General features: G+C 43.7%; 2 protein-coding genes across 6 annotated transcripts in view; both read right to left on the reverse strand.

Moving 5' to 3' along the window:
- Positions 1–1,387: 1,387 nt before the first annotated feature.
- On the reverse strand, positions 1,388–2,626 carry ucn3l (urocortin 3, like). The gene is made up of 2 exons (XM_004548261.5): positions 2,440–2,626; positions 1,388–2,113 (listed from the first exon to the last, which is right to left on the reverse strand). The coding sequence occupies exon 2, from the start codon at positions 2,101–2,103 to the stop codon at positions 1,618–1,620; it is 486 nt and encodes a 161-aa protein (XP_004548318.1). The 5' UTR covers positions 2,104–2,113; positions 2,440–2,626; the 3' UTR covers positions 1,388–1,617.
- Positions 2,627–5,286: 2,660 nt separating this feature from the next.
- Positions 5,287–20,501, reverse strand: part of col7a1l (collagen type VII alpha 1-like) — a 78,254-nt gene continuing 63,039 nt past the window's right edge. For 4 of the 5 annotated variants that reach the window (XM_076875613.1, XM_076875614.1, XM_076875615.1 and 1 more), the window contains 5 exons: positions 17,361–17,414; positions 17,215–17,263; positions 10,217–10,393; positions 7,938–8,009; positions 5,287–5,920 (listed from right to left, as the gene is read on the reverse strand). In XM_076875613.1, coding sequence (XP_076731728.1) covers positions 5,712–5,920; positions 7,938–8,009; positions 10,217–10,393; positions 17,215–17,263; positions 17,361–17,414 — 561 coding nt within the window. In that variant the 3' untranslated portion in view covers positions 5,287–5,711. The remainder of the gene's footprint in view (positions 5,921–7,937; positions 8,010–10,216; positions 10,394–17,214; positions 17,264–17,360; positions 17,415–20,501) is intronic. The other variant, XM_076875616.1, reaches the window with a different exon arrangement.

A 20,501-nucleotide genomic window follows, 5' to 3' on the forward strand; every position in this document is an offset into this window, starting at 1 on the left:
TCATTCACACACGTGTCCTGTTTTTTTTCCTCTCTCTTTAGGCTACCGACCGTCACAAACTAGAATGTAGCTTTCATAAATGACCACAAGAGGGCGACATTATTCTTTGTAAAGAATGGTTTTCTGGGGCAGGTGAATTCAAAATCCAGATATGCCAATTTCTTGTTTGTTTTTTGACACACGTATTGCCCAGCCACATTATTATTATCCATCACTGCTTATTGCAATCTCCCAACTTCAAAATCCTATCTATTTATAAATAGAAGACATAAAAGAATAGAAAGGTAGGGTGCCCTCTTGTGGTAAAGCCAAGCAATAGCAACACTAATTAAAGTTTATACCTTGAAAGTCTGTCCCTTAAGCATATGTTTGCACTGTAATGTATTACTTGCTGACAATATGAAGTGAAACATGAATATATCTATGATGAGACAAATTTGGGTGATAAAGTGTTTTCATGAAGGTGTGTGAGTCGGGCTTTAACTTTGTGAACAATGAAGTGGTGAAAAGATCTTTTCTAAGAATATATAATGAATCTCAGTGATATAGATATTGCATATAAAGAGGCAAATGTATGTCGTTACACCTGCTTTATTTGAGGAAAAATAATCCTTTATTTTGAGTATAAAAATAAGAGACATCTGATGAACACATACATTCCCATGCAATTGCATTTTACTGTATTTCATGACCTTGCAGATGATTTGTACAGTATTTTTTTTTCTCAGTGTTGTTTTTCGGCCACATTCAAAGTTCAAAACTTGAATCTGAATTCATACTTTTTTTTAAACACAAAGCTTCTTAAATAAATAAATGAAGAATGAAAAAGAAAAAACCCCCACATATCCTGGAATTAAAAAAAACATTTCTCAGGACATCAAATTATTATTAGATTATGCAACAGTGCTGCATTTTTTAATATTTATTTATTTATTGCTGTAAGCAAAACCAGCTGCTTTGCTCATCGCGTCCAGTTATTTGAATTTATTGAGTCTGGGCAAAACAATCACATTAAACATTAATTTAACCGAAAAACCGAGGACGTGTTTTAGTCATTTTGTTTGTCTGCTATAACAAAGTACTTGAGAAAGTTTGTAATTTAATATAGGTGGATTATTCGCACGTACAATAAATGCATAAATAAACATATTTAATGAACTAAAAATAAATCAATCAATTACTTTTAAAAGAAGGCAGCAACAGCTAATTTATCCGCTCATATTTTCTGTAACATTTAACCTTGGTTTTAAAACATTTTTCAGTAGTTATCTACTTTTTCACAAGTTCCCTTTCCTACGAATATATATATATATATATATATATATATATATATATATATATATATATATATATATATATATATATATATATATATAGTAAACGTGCCTTTGCTGTTGGAAATGGTCTCAGTGATTTGATCTGGAGAAAAGAAGGCGTGAGATTATTTCCTTTTACAGGCGAACAGCTGAATTTAAAGCCTGTGTATTATTAAACACGGCATCGTTCCCCCGGAGAAACAAATGGATGTTTACTTGGATGATAAGAGATGCTAATTTATTAGACTTTGAGAGGCCAACACTGGTCATGGCTGTCTGTTAAATGAAAGTTGTCCATGTTTCATTTCCTCCGTCCAATTTGCGCCAGCAGACGCGCGTTCTCCGCCGCCTTGGCTCGCAGGTTTTTGGCCTTGGCCACATCAAAGAGCACGTTCATGATGTTGGTCGGGACGTCCAGGGACAGGGTCAGTCTGCTCCTCCGGTCCCCTTTGTTGCTGTTGCGGAGCATCTGGCCCCTGAGCTTGGTCCGGCTCAAGAAGCGGTAGTTTGCGGGACTTGAAGTCCTTTTTTCCCGACTGGATTCAGCAGAGGAGAAAGAGGACGACGACGTGGAGGATGAGGAGGAGAGATACTCCGCGGACTGCATGAGGGACCCCCAGCCGTCCCCAGTGGAGTAACCAGGCTCAGTTTGGTCATTCCGGACCCCGAGTGCCAGCTGGTCGTCGCAGAGGAGGTCGGGGCGCGTCTGGTAGAGACGGAGGCACAGGCTGGAGGTCGGTGTGCACAGGACCGAGAACAGCAGCAGGGTCTTTAGGGACGACAGCATGCTGTGTCCTCTGGGACCAAAACAGGTGAAGAAAGCCAGAGAATATGAAGTTTTTCTCGCATCTAATCTTCAGCAACGCATGTCAGTGAATTTCATCTTCACTGAGATGCAAAAATAAACCTTACTAATATGCCCATTCTGCATATTAATAGTAAATATTAACAAGTACCCTAACAAATCTTGTTAAAATCTACTCTAAGAGTACAGGATTTAGTTTAAAGTCCGATGGATCACAAAAAGCCGGGATGTTTTTAATGTGAAGTTTAGCGCATAAAACTAAAAACAATATTTAATAAAGGTCACAAACGTGTGAGCAATAATGTTCGTGCAACTTACCACTCGTATCCTTTAGTTATAATAATACTTGTATTAAATATAGTTGGAGAGGTTAAGCAGCACTTATCCCCTCAAAGAAAGCGCAAAGAAGGCGAAATCCTCAAGTGAGGTTATTATGAGAAATCCCGATGAACCAACACTGTTTGCGGAGGTCAACAGTGCGCACAGTCTGACCAGCAGCGTCTCCTGCTCGTCCATTCCCACTGTATTCTTTTAGTAGAGCCATCAAAACGCAGCCCTACGCCAGCAACAACGTCATCCCGTTGACATTTTGGTTCGCAGTGAGCCATCCCATTGGCTGTGAAGCAATGAGGTAGATGAATGAAGAAAAAAAAAAGAAGAAAGTTGTGGCCTCCTGTTGGTGGACCGAAGGCGTCACGACTATTGAAACTTTTTTTTCTGCCTCGCATCAGACTTTAAAAAAAGTGTTTCATGTGCAGCTGCTCCACGGTAGCCTGTAAGAGTCCCAACATCTTTAAGTCATTCAGTAGCATTTGCGTGAAACTGACAGGTTTGCGGTTGATCAGCACCACGGACAGCTCCCATTGACACGTTTGTTCTCAGCTGAGCGCATTTGACGCTTATCTCAGGCGCACTTGGCAGGATATGTTTGGGTTGTGGATCAATAGTTAAATGAAATTGTCTCACATTATAATATTAGGCGTGTCTTCAGAGGTTTCCCAATTACCGCTGTTAAAGCTGCACAAAGAGCGGATCCATTTATGATTTAAAGTAATTAAAAAGTAATGGTTGCAGTGATGAAAGGATGTTAAGGTAAAACAGAGAGGATAAAAAAAACAATCAGACCAAATTGGGTAGAGGATGGCGATAGAAAGAACGAGGAGCCAGCACAGGTACAGAAAACCAAACATCTAAACCTGCAAGCGTAAAAACCATAGGTGGGGCTGTCACACCGTCAGCTGAAAGAGGACTGGAAAAGTTGGATTTTCTTTGAGATGCTCTGCAGCCCGGGTCCAGAGAGAAAGTGACATAGAAGGTGATTGATCTGGTTATATTCGACTATGAATGTCATTAGTTAAAGCGTATTAAACCTTATTATATAAAGGTAGAAAGCGCTCACATTACATGCACTGTTTTAGACAATATCTTTCTATAATGAATATATCATTGTATGTTCATTATAGCGAAATGTAAACCTGTAGATTCTAGAACAGGTCATAAATATAACTCTTCACTTTATCAAAGCAAATTAAAGTCCTTCAAATACAATATTGTCTATTTAGCTCATTTTATATATTAATTTCAACAAGACGAAGAACTGAATGAAGAATAAAGGTGCAGAGTTTAAAAGTTTCCCTGCTCTTTCAGATGTCTCCATCGACATCAGTTTCACATCTATTAATAAAGAGATGAGCATTTGTTCCATTTGAAGTTTTAATAAGTTGAGTGACACCACATATAAAAACTTCTGTGCGCGATTCACAAATGTTTCTTCAAAAGAGACGAGAGATATCTGAGATTTTCTAGAGAGCACTGTGTTTTAATTACCGTTGAGTGTACACATGACACGCAGCAGAGTTGATGTACATTACAATGTCAGAATGAAAAAGAGCATACAGGGGGAGACGGCATCAAAGGGCGCTGGGTCAGGGTCTAATGAGCAACTTCACTCACCTTCATTAATATGAATGTAAGTCTTCACAGCTGGAGTAATTGCGTTCCGTGACACACGAGGCAATGAGATATCCTCCTCCCACTCCAGCTTCCTCCGCAAGTGATCTCTGAAATGGAATTACATGCCCCCTTCAACATCAAGGGGGACAAAAATCCTACATTTATTACATTGACGCTGGTTTGTGTTGCTCTGCTTAGGAGTGAAGGCCTATTGACCACAAAGCACTTTCTTGCTACTGTTTATACTTATAGGTTAAAGGTTGAAAAGATTAAAAAACAGCTAAGTTGTCACTGAGCTCACAAGGCCTAAGAAAACCTTAAGTAGTGAGGCTGTCCTGCATCTGCATGTGTCTTCGCAAAGCAAGTTGTTTATTTTTCCTCATCTCTATTTGTCCCTTTATAACTGGATTGGTTCAAAAAGTGTAAATGTCTACATAAGAGTTTAGCAAAATCTACAAGAAAAAAAATGGCAACTTGAAACTATTAAATATGAAATTAAGCTTATGCTTTAAGAAAGTTTTAATATTTCTTTTGCCTTGTGCTTAAATTAAACATTTTTAATTTTATAATGAGATTTCTTTATGTCTAAAAATATCAAGTAGACATATCAAGCATCTTTGCGTGTGGGTGTACATCAGAGTACAGAATCGTGACTAATATGAAGGAAGCCTCTTGGGGCTTGTCTCCTCTGTCAACTTGAAAAACACTATTTTTACAAACCAACCTGAAAAACAGATTAGAGATATGAAAGAACCCAGGAGCAACAACCTGGCAACTTGAGAGCCTAAAATGTGTCGTGCATTTTCATCTGTCACACTGCCAGAAGAGAAAAAAACAACAACCAAAAAACTTCAATGCGTGCTGCCCCCTCATCAACACCCACACAGGAATCCCCAGCTACTGCTGAGTCGGTCTGATGGAGAGTCCTCTAAAACAGCCCCTGCGTGAGCTCCCACACTGGGCCCCTGTTGGCCCCTCATCTGGCTCCCAGCCTGACCCATAACACCCCCTGCCAAAGAAACATATGTAGTGGTGGAGGAGTCAGCAGGCAGTCAGCTATCAGCTTCTCATTTCTGCACCACACAGGATGTAGGGCGATTGACAAAACATAAGAAAGGTGACAGTTATATAAAGAGATACGCTATAGCGAGCTGGAAAATGAAAGAGGCTGGCATGAAAAAGACAAATCGTGAGGTGGATTTAAGATTTTTTTTTTTAGTAATGTTTATTTTTGGCACGTTTACATTCAAAATCTTTGTCAATGTCAGTCTATTTTAGTAACACAGCTGCAAGAAAACATACTTACATGTGCAGATGTTATGTGAAATTAAGAAAAAAATCATTCACATTTAGACTACATCGCATCCCATTATCCATATATAACAAATTGAAAAACATCTGTTAAAATATATAAATAAGAGCAATGCAAAATGCAAAAACAATAACATTTTACACAGTTATGTACAAAATTAAGCATCTTGTTTGGGGGTTGCTGGCTCAGTCTCCAAGGTTCTGCGGCTGTGGAGGTGTACATTTTTTTTTATAGCATCTATAGTATCCGCACATTCATATTGTATAACCAAAAATCTCTTCAAAGCAGGATTTTTTTTCAGTCACTGGATTAACTGTTTGAAGGATTATTCCCTGCGCGATCTGATTGGTCCCCCCATAACTCGACTCTCCGCCTCACACCATTCCTCGCACTCATGTCTGGAGGAGAATCTGTTTTGGTTGCCACCACAGCCCCCGTAAACAAACGGTCTGCATTCCCCCGATCGGGCGTGGAAGTACCAGACCAGAGAATAGTCTGAACAGGCTCCTTCTGACATCGGCTCCAGGCAGCGGTCTGTTAATGAAAGAACAGGTAGATGAGGAAAAGCGTAAAGCTGCCCTTCAAACTGACATGCTGTGGAGTCACTCTACTTCAGGGGTGGGGGAACTCCAGGCCTCAAGGGCCGGTGTCCTGCAGGTTTTAGATATCACCCAGGGTCAGCAGATCTGAATCAAGTGTCTAGTTCATTTCCAAACCTCTGGTGAACTTCAAGACATGTTGAGGAGATACTTTAGCCATTTAAATCAGCTGTGTTGGATCAAAGACACATCTAAAACCTGCAAGACACCGGCACTCGTGGCCTGGACTCTATTTTCACAAGTGTTAGATTCTCAACAAAGTGCACAGAATATGTTTTGTTGAGTGTATACTCACTTTAACTACAGTTATGGTCAGAAGTTCACACACACATTTGAATTTAGCTTGGATTTTTCTGTCATCCAGGCAGGGATCAAAGTATACACGCAGGATCAAATATATACATATACTCACTTAAATCTTTAAATAAGTGATAAGTTCTACAATGTCTTAACTTGACAAAGCCAAGGCCAGTTAAATTCTCTGTTGTCATCACGATTGACTACAACTGGTAGTTTTCCCTGCTTAAAAAAGGATTTGTTTGACACTACTGATTGAACTGATCAATACTAACAATGGGAAAGTCCAAGGAACTCAATGAAGATCTAATAAGGAGAATCTCTTGGAGCCATTTGTAAACAACTGCAGATTCCAAGATTGCCTGAAACATCCATCTTTTATATCCGGGCCCAAACTCTGCTGCAGGTCCATAAGTCAAACGATCACTGCAGCCTCACTAAGAGCTGAAAAACTGTCTAAATTCTTTCATCTGTAATAAAATGATCAGCGTTCTGCTCTACCAGGTGTAACAATTGAGTTTAACATCCAGGCATCCATGAAAACAGAATTTATGACATTTAACGGAGTTAGACGTTAGCAGGGAGTTAGCGCGCTAGTTTCCATCTAAACATAATACAGCATGTCCTGACTGCAGGGTTTTGGAAACAAATTAAGATGCACAGCTCTGTTATCACTTCCAACATAAATGGAGACAGAAAACTAAACAGCAGTGATGTTTTTAGGGTTACTGAAGTTTGGCTAGCTGGTATATAATGATGTGCTACGTGATTGCTAGCGACACAGCTATGTTAGCATAATATAAACAGTGAAGCTTGAGGAGGAACTCTAACTCTTTTCCACTCAAAAGTTAACATGAGGATTCTCGATGGTCAGAGACAAATGCAATCGCATGGCAGGATGCTGTAAACGGACCAAACTTCAGTCGGGACTCGGGAGAGCAACTGAGATCATCCATCCACAATACGAGGTTAGTCATTAATATACTGCTGCATGGGCTGGGCTGTAGTTACATGTAAGGTTTTAAAAACTGAGCTTTAAAATGAATAGCGGTAATAACCGAGAGAGGCTGATAGTGATCACTGACTGTTTTTAGGGGCTTTTTGAGGTTAAATAGAACAAGATACAAAGCATTAAAAATGTTAAATACACAACAGCCTTGTTAAACGCAGGGTAGTTTGGGCCCAGAAGCAGGATTCATCACGTCATCACTTAAAGACCGGATACAGTTTATTTAGCTACTAGTGCTGACGATAAAGGACAGTGTAACTGATAATGATTACTATTTCTTTTTAAATTTATTGTTATAACTGATTATTAGTGCAAATTGTAGCTATATTAATCATACAGTGTCTGTTGCGACAACCCTAGCTGTAACTTAAACTTTATTTTCCTTCTGTAACCGATCCAACCCCTGGGAAATAAAACAGATAAAAGGGTATTTTGAAATGACTGAAAACTTGTTGTGGAAGCTAATATTTCTCCCAGGTTCTCCCAGGTCTATGTGAAAACATTCAAAAAGCTCAAGTGTCTTTACTATGAAAAGGGTGTTGAGTGACATCAAATTTATAATTTTGTTTTGATACACAAAGCAAATAAAGGGAACAAGAGAGGAGGGAGATAGACACAAACAACATCAGTTTTCTTGGTAACTCACTTGCTGTGTTTCTTCCATATACCCTTCTCTTCTTCCTTTGTCCCCACTCCACAGTCCCTCCATCATGAGTATCTGAAGCCAGAAACAAAAGCAATTACTGATACACAATAAAGAACCACCTTCACTGGACATTACGAGTGCCAGTGACATTTTAGCTCATCCAGCAAATTAGTGAGAAACAGTTCTGGACCTTCCAATCATCAACTTTCTGTTTTTCGTGCCAACTATAAAGTACAAACTTTTGAGGGAATTCATATCCTGCTATCATTAAAGCTAAACGATAAAAGGGGAAATCCAAAAGTATCATTAAAAAATTATTGATAGAGCTGGAACGAACTTTGAAGCACTTCAGCTTTTTGTTCTACAAGGCCTGCTGTATTGCTTTCCCTTCATCTGGATTTATCAAACAACATCACTAATGTAGGGTTTTACTATATTCAGAAAGTGAACAATAAACACTCAGTTCTGAGAGAGACGCTTACATAAAGGAATTCTTCATCACAACAAATGATTTTTGCACGTGGATTTCATAAAAAGGAGGCTTTTAAAGAAATCAAGCACAAGCTGACCCCCTGATTATAAATACACAATGAAATTTAAATCACAAGTAAACTCAATAATACCAAAATACAAAAATACCAGTGGAGCATCTGCCTCCATTTCACCCTATCCCAAGCAACTTTTTGTGTGACACCAATCTTCTGCATGTTCTCCTTCACTACACTCCATGAACCTCCTCTATGGACTTCCTCTGTTCCTCTTTCTTCAGTATCTTTTGTCTGGTATGTGCTCTATCCCTCCTCTGCGCATGTCCAAAACCATCTCAGCCTGCCAACTTTGTCTTCGAACTGCTCAACCTGAGCTGTCGCTCTGATGTACCCGTCTCTAATCTTGTCCATCCTGGTCCCTCCCTAAAAAATCTTAACATCTTCAACTCTGTCACAACAAGAAGTGGCTCAGAGCCGATCCCTGATGTAATCCCATCCCTACCTTGAACCCATCTGTCACTCCAACTGCACACCTCGCCACTGTCTTGCTGTCCTTACACGTTTTCACTCCTTGGGCATCCTCTCATGAAAACAATCTGGTTTTAACACAAAAAAATCCACTACCCACTCTCCTAGACATCTGCATACATCCACAGGTATGCAGTCGAAAGTTTTAAATGTTTGTACTACAAAAGTAATAAAATATTTAGCCCACATGTGAAGAAAATCCTTCATTCTTGGGTTTTGTTTTTTTTTTACAAAAAGATGCTTCATTCCTTGTGAAGAATTTTATCCATTGAGTGCTCACAATCTAGCATTTCAGGACAGATAAGAAGAGCTATTCACGTGAGGTTTATAAGTTTATGTAAGTATCCGCTAGAGGAATATTGTCCATCTTAATTATTTGTTGTAAAACATCAGATTTCGTGCAACAAAACAAGTGAACATAAACACCATATTTATTTAGGTGTGAATGCTGAGCTGTACTTGTACAATCATTATTTGGGGAACAGATGAGTACTATATTTAATGATTTAAATGAATAAATAAACCAGTTGACATTGACACAGGGCAATGACAGCCTTGTACTTTGATCAGCTGTCTGGTTTATGTACCTGAAGCAAGAATTACAATAATTTGGGATGCAGAAAGCAATTTCTGCCCGTGGCTGTATTAGCTAATAAGCATCACGGCATGTGAGATTGCTGGTACAAGCTGACCTTTGGTTTAACTTTGTGGCTTCCCTGTAATAGCACTCTATTTAATAATTACTACATTTTGGTTTCCTTTTCTGTCCATTGCTTAGCCTTTTTTGGGAGAGCACTCACAGTGGTGAGACTGACAAGAAAAAATGGAAAAAGTAAGCTGGTATGGCATCACAACACAGATCTCTAGATGTGTCTGAACTGAGTATGTTGCAGTTCTGGGATATTTGCATCACTTGTAGATGTCCTAAAAGGTAAAAAAAAAAAAAAAAAAGGCACAGACCTGGCACATAAAGAAATATTACCTAATCACATCACCTTTAATCAGACATGTTCAGCATGTTCATTGGTGCTTTTACCTTAATGTTTAACTAAAGAATGGATACAGTATCAGAGACATGTAGGCAGGCTTGTTTTCTTTGTCCTTGTCAGGACACAGCACATTTTAATTGCCTGCATCACAGCTGCTACACATAAGGTTGATATATGCAGCTATTTAGCTAGACACTTGGTCACACGCTATCTAGGGCATCTGTGTGTTTGGCCAGAGGCGCTGACCCTGCAAACAGCTACTTGTGTTTCTTACCAGTCTGGTTTTGTGGGTGCCCTTCTCCCATGTTGTCTGCCATGTTTTCTTCCATACTTTGTTCATGCAGGTCATGGGTGATAGATTTCACAACGTCTTTTTGGTCATTTTCATTCTTAGTCACTGCAGTTGTTGCATCTGGGTCAACAGATTTTACCATGAACTTGTATTCCAATCCTGCAGTGATAAAAACAGCATGACTTTTTTTTGCTAGGAAAATGGGAAATGGCTAACACCTCTTTGGGAATCATCTTGTTGGGGCAGAAATACTTTTATCTTTTTTATGTTTGGATAATTCACAGTTCACTGTGAAGTAGCTGACTTAGAAAAAGAATTTCTTTCAAAATGGTCATGTACAAGGACTGAACTGAAAATGAGTGATGAAGCAGCAAATGGACAGCCTGGAGAACTATCGCTCACAAGGACTGAAACAATTACAAGCAAGTCTGGCTCCTTGGAAGCAAAGTATAAAGAAATGAGGGCTGGCACAAGGTTTTTGCACAGTACTGTATATACTTGTCATGCATCAAATTTAAGTAATTAAATTAGCCATAATACCATAATTTAACTAGAATTCTAAGTATTTAAAATATTTTCTTGCATTCTTTTATTCCCTTCAGCTCACTTTATTTATTAGTTTATACTTTATTTCCCTGTAAAGTGTTCCTATGAATATGTGGGAGTGCTATTGTTTAATAAAGACAAACAGCAGGAAACAAGAAAACAAACATAAAAAAAACACACTATCTATTCACAGATTATACTCGGAACACTTCATAAATCAATAGACTGTTCCTTTTCTGTTATCGCATACAAAAATTAAATAATATTTAAGCATCAACCACTTGTGGGTAATTAGCATGTCTGAGAGGCAAACCTGTGTTACCGTTACTAATAGGCAGCAGGAAAATCCAATCCTTGTCAAGGATGCAAAATGTAGTCTAGATATTATACAATAAATTCAGTTAAATTGTCACGGTCGGACGGTCTTCCCGGACGACCTGCTTGTTTGTGATGTGTGTGTATGCCCTCCTCTCTTTCTCTCTCCCTCCCTACGCTGTGGGTCTGGCTGCCGAGGAACGGCGTCTCCGAGAGAGTGAGAAAGGCCAATCTCTGACCCGGAAGTGTAATCTTCGGCTCCAGCTGCCGCTAATCTTTCCTCACTAGACGGAGGTATTTAACGATGTGTCCAGACGGCAGTCGACGCTGGATTGTACTCGGAGCTCGGTAGCTAAGTGTGCGCGTGATCTTGTCACCCGCGTGGCCAGGCAAGCCTTCTCATCCGTTGTTGTGTTTGCTCGACTTTCAGATTGGAGAAGTACGGGACGGAGGAGTGGAGTAAAGGATTCACTGGTGTTTTCGGGAGGAGGAGCTCACACGGAAGGAGCGCACACAGACCTCACGGGAAAACTCACCTTCACCACTTCTGGGAACTGAGAAAAAGGACAATTGTTGGATATATTGATGTTTAAGGACTATCTTTCACGCACTGTAAATAAACGCACTGTCTGCTTCAACCCAGAGCTCCGCGCTTGAGTCCATACCTTCCATCAGCCGTGACAGAACAATCCAGCCAGCAATGGACTCAGCGGACTCTACCCCCCTCCAGCGCGAAATCGCGCTTCAGGCTGAACGATTGGAGCGACACGAGACAATGCTGCAGCATGTCGCCAAGGAGCAGTCCGCATTACTACAGGTGGTATCGGAGCTAAAAGGTATGTTACTCGCTACACCAAGGGCACCCATTCAGCCACAAGGGGGCCCTGCGCAACCACAACCACCTATCGCCTTGCTTGACGAAGCGGCGGCGTCTCCCCTTCCGCCGTCTCCCCTTCCGCCGTCTCCCCTTCCGCCGTCTCCACCCCCGCCACGACGTGAACACGCGTTGCCGGTGCCTGAGAAATTCGGCGGGGACCTGGATAAATGTCGGGGGTTTTTGATTCAATGCTCCTTGATGTTTAGGCAGCAGACTCAAGCGTATGCTTCTGACATTACCAAAATCACCTTTATGGTCGAGCTACTGACGGTAAGGGCTCTGCAGTGGGCTCAAGCGGTGCTGAGCGCTCAGCCCTCTATCTCATACAGTAACTTCTTAAGCAAGTTTCGATGTGTATTTGATAAGGGGTCTAACCCAGACAGTGCTGCTCATCGTTTGTTTGCATTGAAACAGGGTCGGCGGACCGTGGCTGACTTCTCCGTGGATTTTTGGATCCTGTCCGAAGAAGCCGGCTGGGAGGAGAAGGCACTCCGAGGGGCCTTCTTGAACGGCTTAAATGAGAACATCAAACGTGAGTTGGCAACCAAAGAGCTACCTAAATCATTGAGTGCCTTGGTGAATTTGTGTATCAGTCTGGATGACCATATGCGAGAGTTTGGAAGGCGATCTGGAGATGGGCGGAGGTCAGCAGGGGGCGTGGGAGTTCCCTCGCTGGAATGGAGGGAGGAGGAACCCGACTCTCCAGCTGATGAGGAGCAACCCATGCAATTGGGGCGGACTAGATTCACCCGGAGAAGAAGACGACTGGTGGGTGAGTGCTTTGAGTGCGGGAAGAGGGTGCACTTCGCGGATGCCTGCCCCTCTCGGTCAAAAGAGTCTGCCCGTCAGTAAAGGTGGGGATACTGATGGGTGCACCTGCGAGTTCGGTTCTCCACCTTAGCTGTCCCGCGAAATTACAGTTTCTTTCCTGCATTCACCCATGTAACGTTCTGATTGACTCTGGGGCCGAGCAGAGTTTTGTGGACGAGGCTCTGGCCTTCAAGATAGGTTTGCCAGTCGTCCCTCTCCCTGAAACGCTCGAGGTTTCGGCGCTTAATGGCAGCACACTAGCTTCTGTCTCTCACCGCACCCAAGAAATTACTCTCACCCTGTCCGGCAATCATACAGAGAGGATTCGCCTGTTTCTCCTCAAGGCGCCCCACACCCCCTTAGTTTTGGGTTTTCCCTGGCTTCAGCAGCATAACCCACAGACTGGGCTAGGGGGTGTATTACTGGGTGGAGCACGTATTGCCACGAGCAGTGTTTACGCCCTGCAGTGCCTGCCTGCGTGACTACTGACCCGGCTGGGCTGCCCGCTCCACCCGATTTGTCTTCTGTACCGGTGGATTACCACGACCTGAGTCAGGTGTTTAGCAAGGACAGAGCCCAATCGCTGCCGCCCCATCGCCCGTATGACTGCGGGATAGACCTGCTCCCTGGTGCTCCCTTGCCCTCAAGCCGTCTCTATAACATCGCTAAGCCCGAGCGTGAGTCTATGGAGCGCTACATAACAGACTCCTTGGCTGCGGGCATCATTCGCCCATCCACTTCTCCACTGGGCGCTGGGTTTTTCTTTGTCGAAAAGAAACACAAGACCCTACGCCCTTGCATAGATTTCCGGGGCCTGAATAAAATCACAGTCAAAAACAAATACCCTCTTCCTCTTCTGGCATCAGCTTTTGAGCTCCTCCAGGGAGCCACCGTTTTCACCAAATTCGACCTCCGCAATGCCTATCATCTGGTTCATATCCGTGAGGGGGACGAGTGGAAGACGGCTTTCAAAACCCACCTGGGCCACTTTGAGTATCTGGTGATGCCTTTTGGGCTTACAAACGCTCCCGCTGTGTTCCAGGCATTGGTGAATGATGTTTTGCGAGATTTTCTTAACCGCTTTGTGTTTGTCTATCTTGATGACATCTTGATTTTCTCCAGGACCCAAACAGAGCATGTGAAGCACGTCAGGCTGGTGTTGCGGCGTCTGCTGGAGAATCGCCTGTTTTGCAAAGCTGAGAAGTGTGAGTTCCACGTTTCCACTGTCTCTTTTCTGGGCTTTATCGTTGAACAGGGCCGATTGCGAGCGGATCCCGCGAAAATCAAAGCCGTTCTGGAGTGGCCAGTGCCCACGACCCGGAAGAAGTTGCAGAGTTTTCTTGGTTTCGCCAACTTTTACCGACGCTTCATCCGGGACTTCAGTAAGGTAGCCTTGCCTCTCACTCGACTCACCTCACCCAAACAGTTTTTTCTGTGGTCTCCAGCAGCTCAGCAGGCCTTCGACCGTCTCAAACGCCTGTTCGCGTCGGCTCCCATTCTCGCCCAAGCTGATCTCACCTTACCGTTCGTGGTGGAAGTGGATGCTTCGGATTCAGGGGTTGGGGCCGTCCTCTCACAGCGCTTCGACGGTAAACTGCACCCCTGTGCCTTTTTCGCCCGTCGTCTCACCCAGGCGGAAAGGAACTACGACGTGGGCGACCGGGAGCTGCTGGCCATCAAGCTGGCGCTGGAGGAATGGCGGCATTGGCTGGAAGGGAGCGAGCATCCAGTAGTGGTTTGGACCGACCACAAGAATCTCGCCTACCTCCAAGCGGCAAAGCGTCTGAACACCCGACAGGCCAGGTGGGCATTGTTTTTCACTCGGTTCACCCTGACCATTACCTACAGACCCGGGTCCAAGAACACGAAACCGGACGCCTTGTCACGCCAGTTCACACCTGACGTCGACCCGGAGGAGAAAGAGAGGCCCATCCTGCCCGCCTCCTGCTTTGTGGGGGTTCTTACCTGGGAGATCGAAAGGGTGATCCGGGACGCCCAGCGACAGGAACCCGACCCCGGGACTGGTCCGGACGGCAGACTGTATGTTCCCTCGGTGGCCAGGAGTAGAGTTATCCAGTGGGGCCACGCCGCGAGGTTCGCCTGCCATCCGGGTAAGAACCGCACTGTCACTTTTTTGCAACGGTTGTTCTGGTGGCCGTCTCTTTCTCAGGACGTCCGCGAATATGTGGCGGCATGCCCGGTGTGCGCTCGAAATAAGTCATCGAACTCCGCTCCATCGGGACTCCTCAGACCGCTGCCCGTCCCCGGCCGGCCATGGTCGCACATCGCTCTGGACTTCGTCACCGGCCTTCCGCCATCCTCTGGTAACACCATCATACTCACGATCATTGACCGTTTCTCTAAGGCTGCCCATTTTGTCGCCCTTGCCAAACTCCCCACCGCACTGGAAACCGCCCAGCTCCTTACCCAGCACGTTTTTCGCCTTCACGGCATTCCGCAGGACATCGTCTCGGACCGTGGGCCCCAGTTCACCGCTCGGGTGTGGAAGCTGTTTTGTGCGGAGCTGGGAGCCCAGGTCAGTCTGTCTTCTGGTTTTCATCCGCAGACTAATGGACAGGCAGAGCGAGCTAACCAGGAGCTGGAGGCCTTGTTGCGCTGTGTCGTCGTCTCCAACCAGTCCTCCTGGAGTGAACAGTTGGCATGGGTTGAATATTCCCATAACTCCAGCACGTCGGCTGCTACGGGGTTCTCTCCTTTCGAAGCCTCCTTGGGGTATCAGCCTCCGCTTCTCTCCATCTCAGAGGGTGAGGTGGCCGTGCCTTCCGTCCAACAACACATGAGGCGCTGTCGACGGATCTGGAGGGCGACCAAGGCAGCTCTGCTGCGGACGTGCGGACGTAATAAGGAGCTCGCTGACCGTCGTCGCGTTCCTACACCGGCCTATCGGGTGGGCCAGCAGGTATGGCTTTCCTCTAGGACTATTCCCCTGCGGACCGAGTCCAAGAAGCTGGCTCCCCGGTTCCTTGGACCCTTTTCTGTGCAGGCCATCCTGAATCCAGTGACTGTCCGACTGGCCCTCCCGCGCAACATGAAGGTACACAACGTGTTTCATGTTTCTCAACTTAGGCCGGTCCGGACCAGCCCGTTGTGCCCGCCTCCTGAGCCCCCGCCGCCCGCCCGGATGGTCGCTGGCGCCCCGGCGTATGACATTACTCGCATTATGGATGCCAGGTGCCGCGGTAGGGGTTTTCAGTTTCTGGTGGATTGGGCTGGGTACGGTCCGGAAGAGCGTTCTTGGGTGCCGCGGTCTGCGATCCTCGACCATGGTATGGTGAGGGATTTCCGGCACCCGGATAAGTTTCGTGGGTCGCCCGGGGGCTCCCGTTAGAGGGGGGGTACTGTCACGGTCGGACGGTCTTCCCGGACGACCTGCTTGTTTGTGGTGTGTGTGTGTGTGTGTGTGTGTGTGTGTGTGTGTGTGTGTGTGTGTATGCCCTCCTCTCTTTCTCTCTCCCTCCCTACGCTGTGGGTCTGGCTGCCGAGGAACGGCGTCTCCGAGAGAGTGAGAAAGGCCGATCTCTGACCCGGAAGTGTAATCTTCGGCTCCAGCTGCCGCTAATCTTTCCTCACTAGATGGAGGTATTTAACGATGTGTCCAGACGGCAGTCAACGCTGGATTGTACTCGGAGCTCGGTAGCTAAGTGTGCGCGTGATCTTGTCACCCGCGTGGCCAGGCAAGCCTTCTCATCCGTTGTTGTGTTTGCTCGACTTTCAGATTGGAGAAGTACAGGACGGAGGAGTGGAGTAAAGGATTCACTGGTGTTTTCGGGAGGAGGAGCTCACACGGAAGGAGCGCACACAGACCTCACGGGAAAACTCACCTTCACCACTTCTGGGAACTGAGAAAAAGGACAATTGTTGGATATATTGATGATAAGGACTATCTTTCACGCACTGTAAATAAACGCACTGTCTGCTTCAACCCAGAGCTCCGCGCTTGAGTCCATACCTTCCATCAGCCGTGACATAAATTGAGTTTAATTTAAGATCATCTCAAATTGTGGTTTGAGTCACAGAGCTTTCATTCTATCTTTCCATTAACACATACGGCATGCCAAAATGTCTTCAGTGAAAAAGGTGTGTTGCAGACAATCAGCCTCCAAATATCGTGAATGTGCTGTGGAATCTGGGTGAGGCGTTCTACTTAATGGCTGTCTTGTGTTTGTGAATGGCTCTGCTGTTGCTGGCACCATGATGCGTGTTCCTCTGAGAGAACATAACAGATGGCTGAACACACACGGGTGCCATGCTGCTGCCACGGGAGCTCTACAACAAACAAGCACGCGTTCGCAATATGCAGGCCTATCTAGAGGCACACGTTTATTCACTCATGGATGAAGTACAAGTGCACGTACTGTAGGAGGTTGAAAATGTACAAACGAATAACACGTGCGCACAAGCACACTCTTACCGCACTTTTCTACCACCTCCTGGTTGACTAGCTCCTTCACTTCTTCAGCCTTGAAACGAAGAAATGCAAGAATGTGAATAATTTAAATGACAAGTCAGTTTTTAGCCTTTTGTCACGTGTGAGTGTGCAAGCGTGCTAAGACGTACTGAGAGTCCAGGCTCTCCTTTCTCCCCTTTTGCTCCTTCAATACCAACTTTACCCTAAAAGGAAAAGATATTAACATGTTATATTTATATTGGATGACAGTTTACTGACATTTGCACTGAAAAGTGATGAGGCACAACAACATATTTGGACCCACACTTCTCTCAAGTTAACATGTACACAATATTCAGTTAAGGAGAAGGCAGCCATGCAGGTAATTTCACTTATTTTGGCTTATTACACCTTTTAGATCTAACAAGGACTAAAAGTCGTGTGAAAAGGAAAGTTCTCACAGCAAGTGTGACCACCTCTATTAAAAGGTTTTTAGTGGTGTGCCAGACTGAAAGCATTCAGGTGTGTGTTAACACAATGTCCACTTACAGAAGTGAACATCGCAGCAATCATGTGTTTTATTTTGGTGAACACATGAAATACAAAAATACAGATCTGGAGACTACAAGGCTGAGAACTGAAAACATACGTGAGAGAGAATATAGTGCCCTTAAATATGAGGTCACAAGCCAATTTTTAAAATCAAATCAAAATACTTAAATCTCTTGATTGTTCTATTGCTGTGTGTTTTGCATGTGTTAAAAAAAACCAGTTTGCACAGGGCTCTAGTTCTTTAAATATAAACAAAAAGTGACATTTACTGTCAATGCTAAACCGTTTATTTGAGCTTGTGCACAGAATACATGAGAGTTCAAACACTGGAACAAGAGTGTTTTAACTGTGACCATTTTAAAAAAAAAGTAGAGGTATGATTAGGCAAAAAGGTCTGTTACTACTGGTGATTTTTGAAGTCTGAAATCTGCATGTTGCAGTTTGCTAACACAGCTAATGTTATTCAGCTGATTTGGTGTGTCATTAATTGCTCTATGTAATGGTATCATGGTATTTGCGAAGGACTACATAGACACAATACCTTCAAAACGAAGTTTAGTAAGATAGCCAAGATATTAGTGCCTTTGGGACAGAGCTTTTAAAAGAACACTGTTGGACGGGATGTGTTTATTTAGCTACTGAGTATGACTATCAAAAGTCTCTTGCAGACAGACCTGCAATACTTTTAATGCTGTGCAAAATAAAGGCGCAACAGAACTAAACTAAAACTAAATAATTAGCCACACTTTTACATTATCAATGTATCAAAAAACAATGTGCAACATCAAAGGGATTACTCATTAGTGGCAAACAGACAACTCTTCAATCCACCACATCTAAACAGAGCCTTGAGCATCTTTTAATCTCTAATGTGGGCTGGATCTGTTTTGGAGACCAAACAAGAAAATATCTTAAAGAAGAGATAATATTTTCTTGGTGACCAGAAAAATATCTTCAGGCAGCCAATAATGTGTGTAATGCATTTTAAATAATTTCATTTAAATTAAACATTTCTAATGACTCTGTCACACTAGAGTAAAAATAGAAAGACAAACTGTAACCAACTACAAGTAGTTGCAGCAACCAACTGGTTGTCCATGTTCAAGGTGATTGCACACATTGAGGGAGGTAACCTGTCTCCAAACAATCCCAGTCTGACTTGCATTAACTCAATCATTCTCAAACAGATTGTTGAAGGGTTGCAAATACAGTCCTGATCAGAAGTTTAAGACCACTTAAAAAATGGCAAAAAAAATATCACATTTTGCATGGTTGGATCTTAACAAGGTTCCAAGTAGAGCTTCAACATGCAACAAGAAGAAACGGGAGTGAGACAAAACATTTTTTTGAGCATGCAATTTATCGAAAACAATGCTTAAACTGAAATAGGCTGTTTTACAGCTGGTCAAAAGTTTAGGACCACACCTCCAAAAACAACCTGTAACACCCCCCCAAAACAGAAATCAAAGTTCAAAACATGAACTCAGTAATGAGTAGTTCCACCATTATTGTTGATCACTTCAAAAATTTGTTGTGGCATGCTTGATGCAAGTGTTTCCATGAGGTGAGTGGAAACTGCAAGCAGTGAAGACGGCCGCATGAGGGGCATCTACTCGATGGAGCTGGTGTTCATTCATCTTGTCATCCATCCCCAAAGGTTCTTATTTGGATTTAGATCAGGGAAACATGCAGGATGGTCCAAAAGAGTGATGTTATTCTCCTGGAAGAAGTCCCTTGTCCTGCAGGCATTGTGTACTGTAGTGTTGTCCTGTTGAAAAACCCAGTCATTACCACGCAGACGAGGGCCCTCAGTCATGACGGATGCTCTCTGCAACATCTGGACATAGCCAGCAACTATAGTGTTTGATGCCCCTGCACCTCCTGACACCTCATTGTTCCACTGAAGGAAAAAGCACCTCAGACCATTATGGCGCCCCCCTCCACTGTGGCGCGTAGACAATATCTCAGGTGGGATCTGCTTGTATCATCAATGTTAAATTCTTTCTCATTAGAGAATAAAACTTTCTTCCCCCTTTCAGTGTCCCATGTTTGGTGCTCTCTTGCAAAGTCCAAAGGATCATTTCTGTTGCGTTCAAGGAGACGAGGCCTTTCAAGACAGCCAAGAAGCCCTTCAGTCTCAGATGCCGTCTGATGGTTATGGGGCTGCAGTCAGCACCAGTAACAGCCTTAATTTGGTTCGAGGATTGTCCAGTGTCTTGACGGACAGCCAGTTAGATTCTCCAGCTCATTGCTGGTGAAATTATTTTCAGGTTTTCCACTTTACTTTTTTGTTCCATAACTCCCAGGATCATTTAAGAAATTCCAAATGACTGTCTTACTGCGTCCCACCTCAGCAGTGATGGTGCGCTGTGAGAGACCCTGCTTATGCAGTTCAACAACCCGACCACATTCAAAAAGGAAATGCCATCAGAACGTCATGACTGTGTGACTACCTGACAAAAAATGACAATGAATCCACATTTTTGCACAGATTTGGCCTTTTAAAGGCATGTGGTCCTAAACTTTTGATCAGCTGTAAAACAGCCTGTTTCAATTTAAGCGTTGCTTGCAATAAACTGTATGCCCAAAAAATATTTTGTCTCACTCCCATTTCTTCTTGTTAAGATCCAACCATGCAAAATATGATATTTTTTTGCCATTTTTCAAGTGGTCTTAAACTTCTGATCGGGACTGTATCTATCATGTAATTTAAAAACATAATCAGATTGACAGTAATCAGAGTCAGTCTGCATCGGTGA

The sequence above is a fragment of the Maylandia zebra genome, linkage group LG17, assembly GCF_041146795.1.
Source record: "Maylandia zebra isolate NMK-2024a linkage group LG17, Mzebra_GT3a, whole genome shotgun sequence".
Taxonomy (NCBI): Eukaryota; Metazoa; Chordata; class Actinopteri; order Cichliformes; family Cichlidae; genus Maylandia; species Maylandia zebra.

What these genes read in the sequence shown, in the direction of transcription:
- ucn3l (XM_004548261.5), bottom strand. Translation starts at nt 2,103, where the DNA reads ATGCTGTCGTCCCTAAAGACCCTGCTGCTGTTCTCGGTCCTGTGCACA.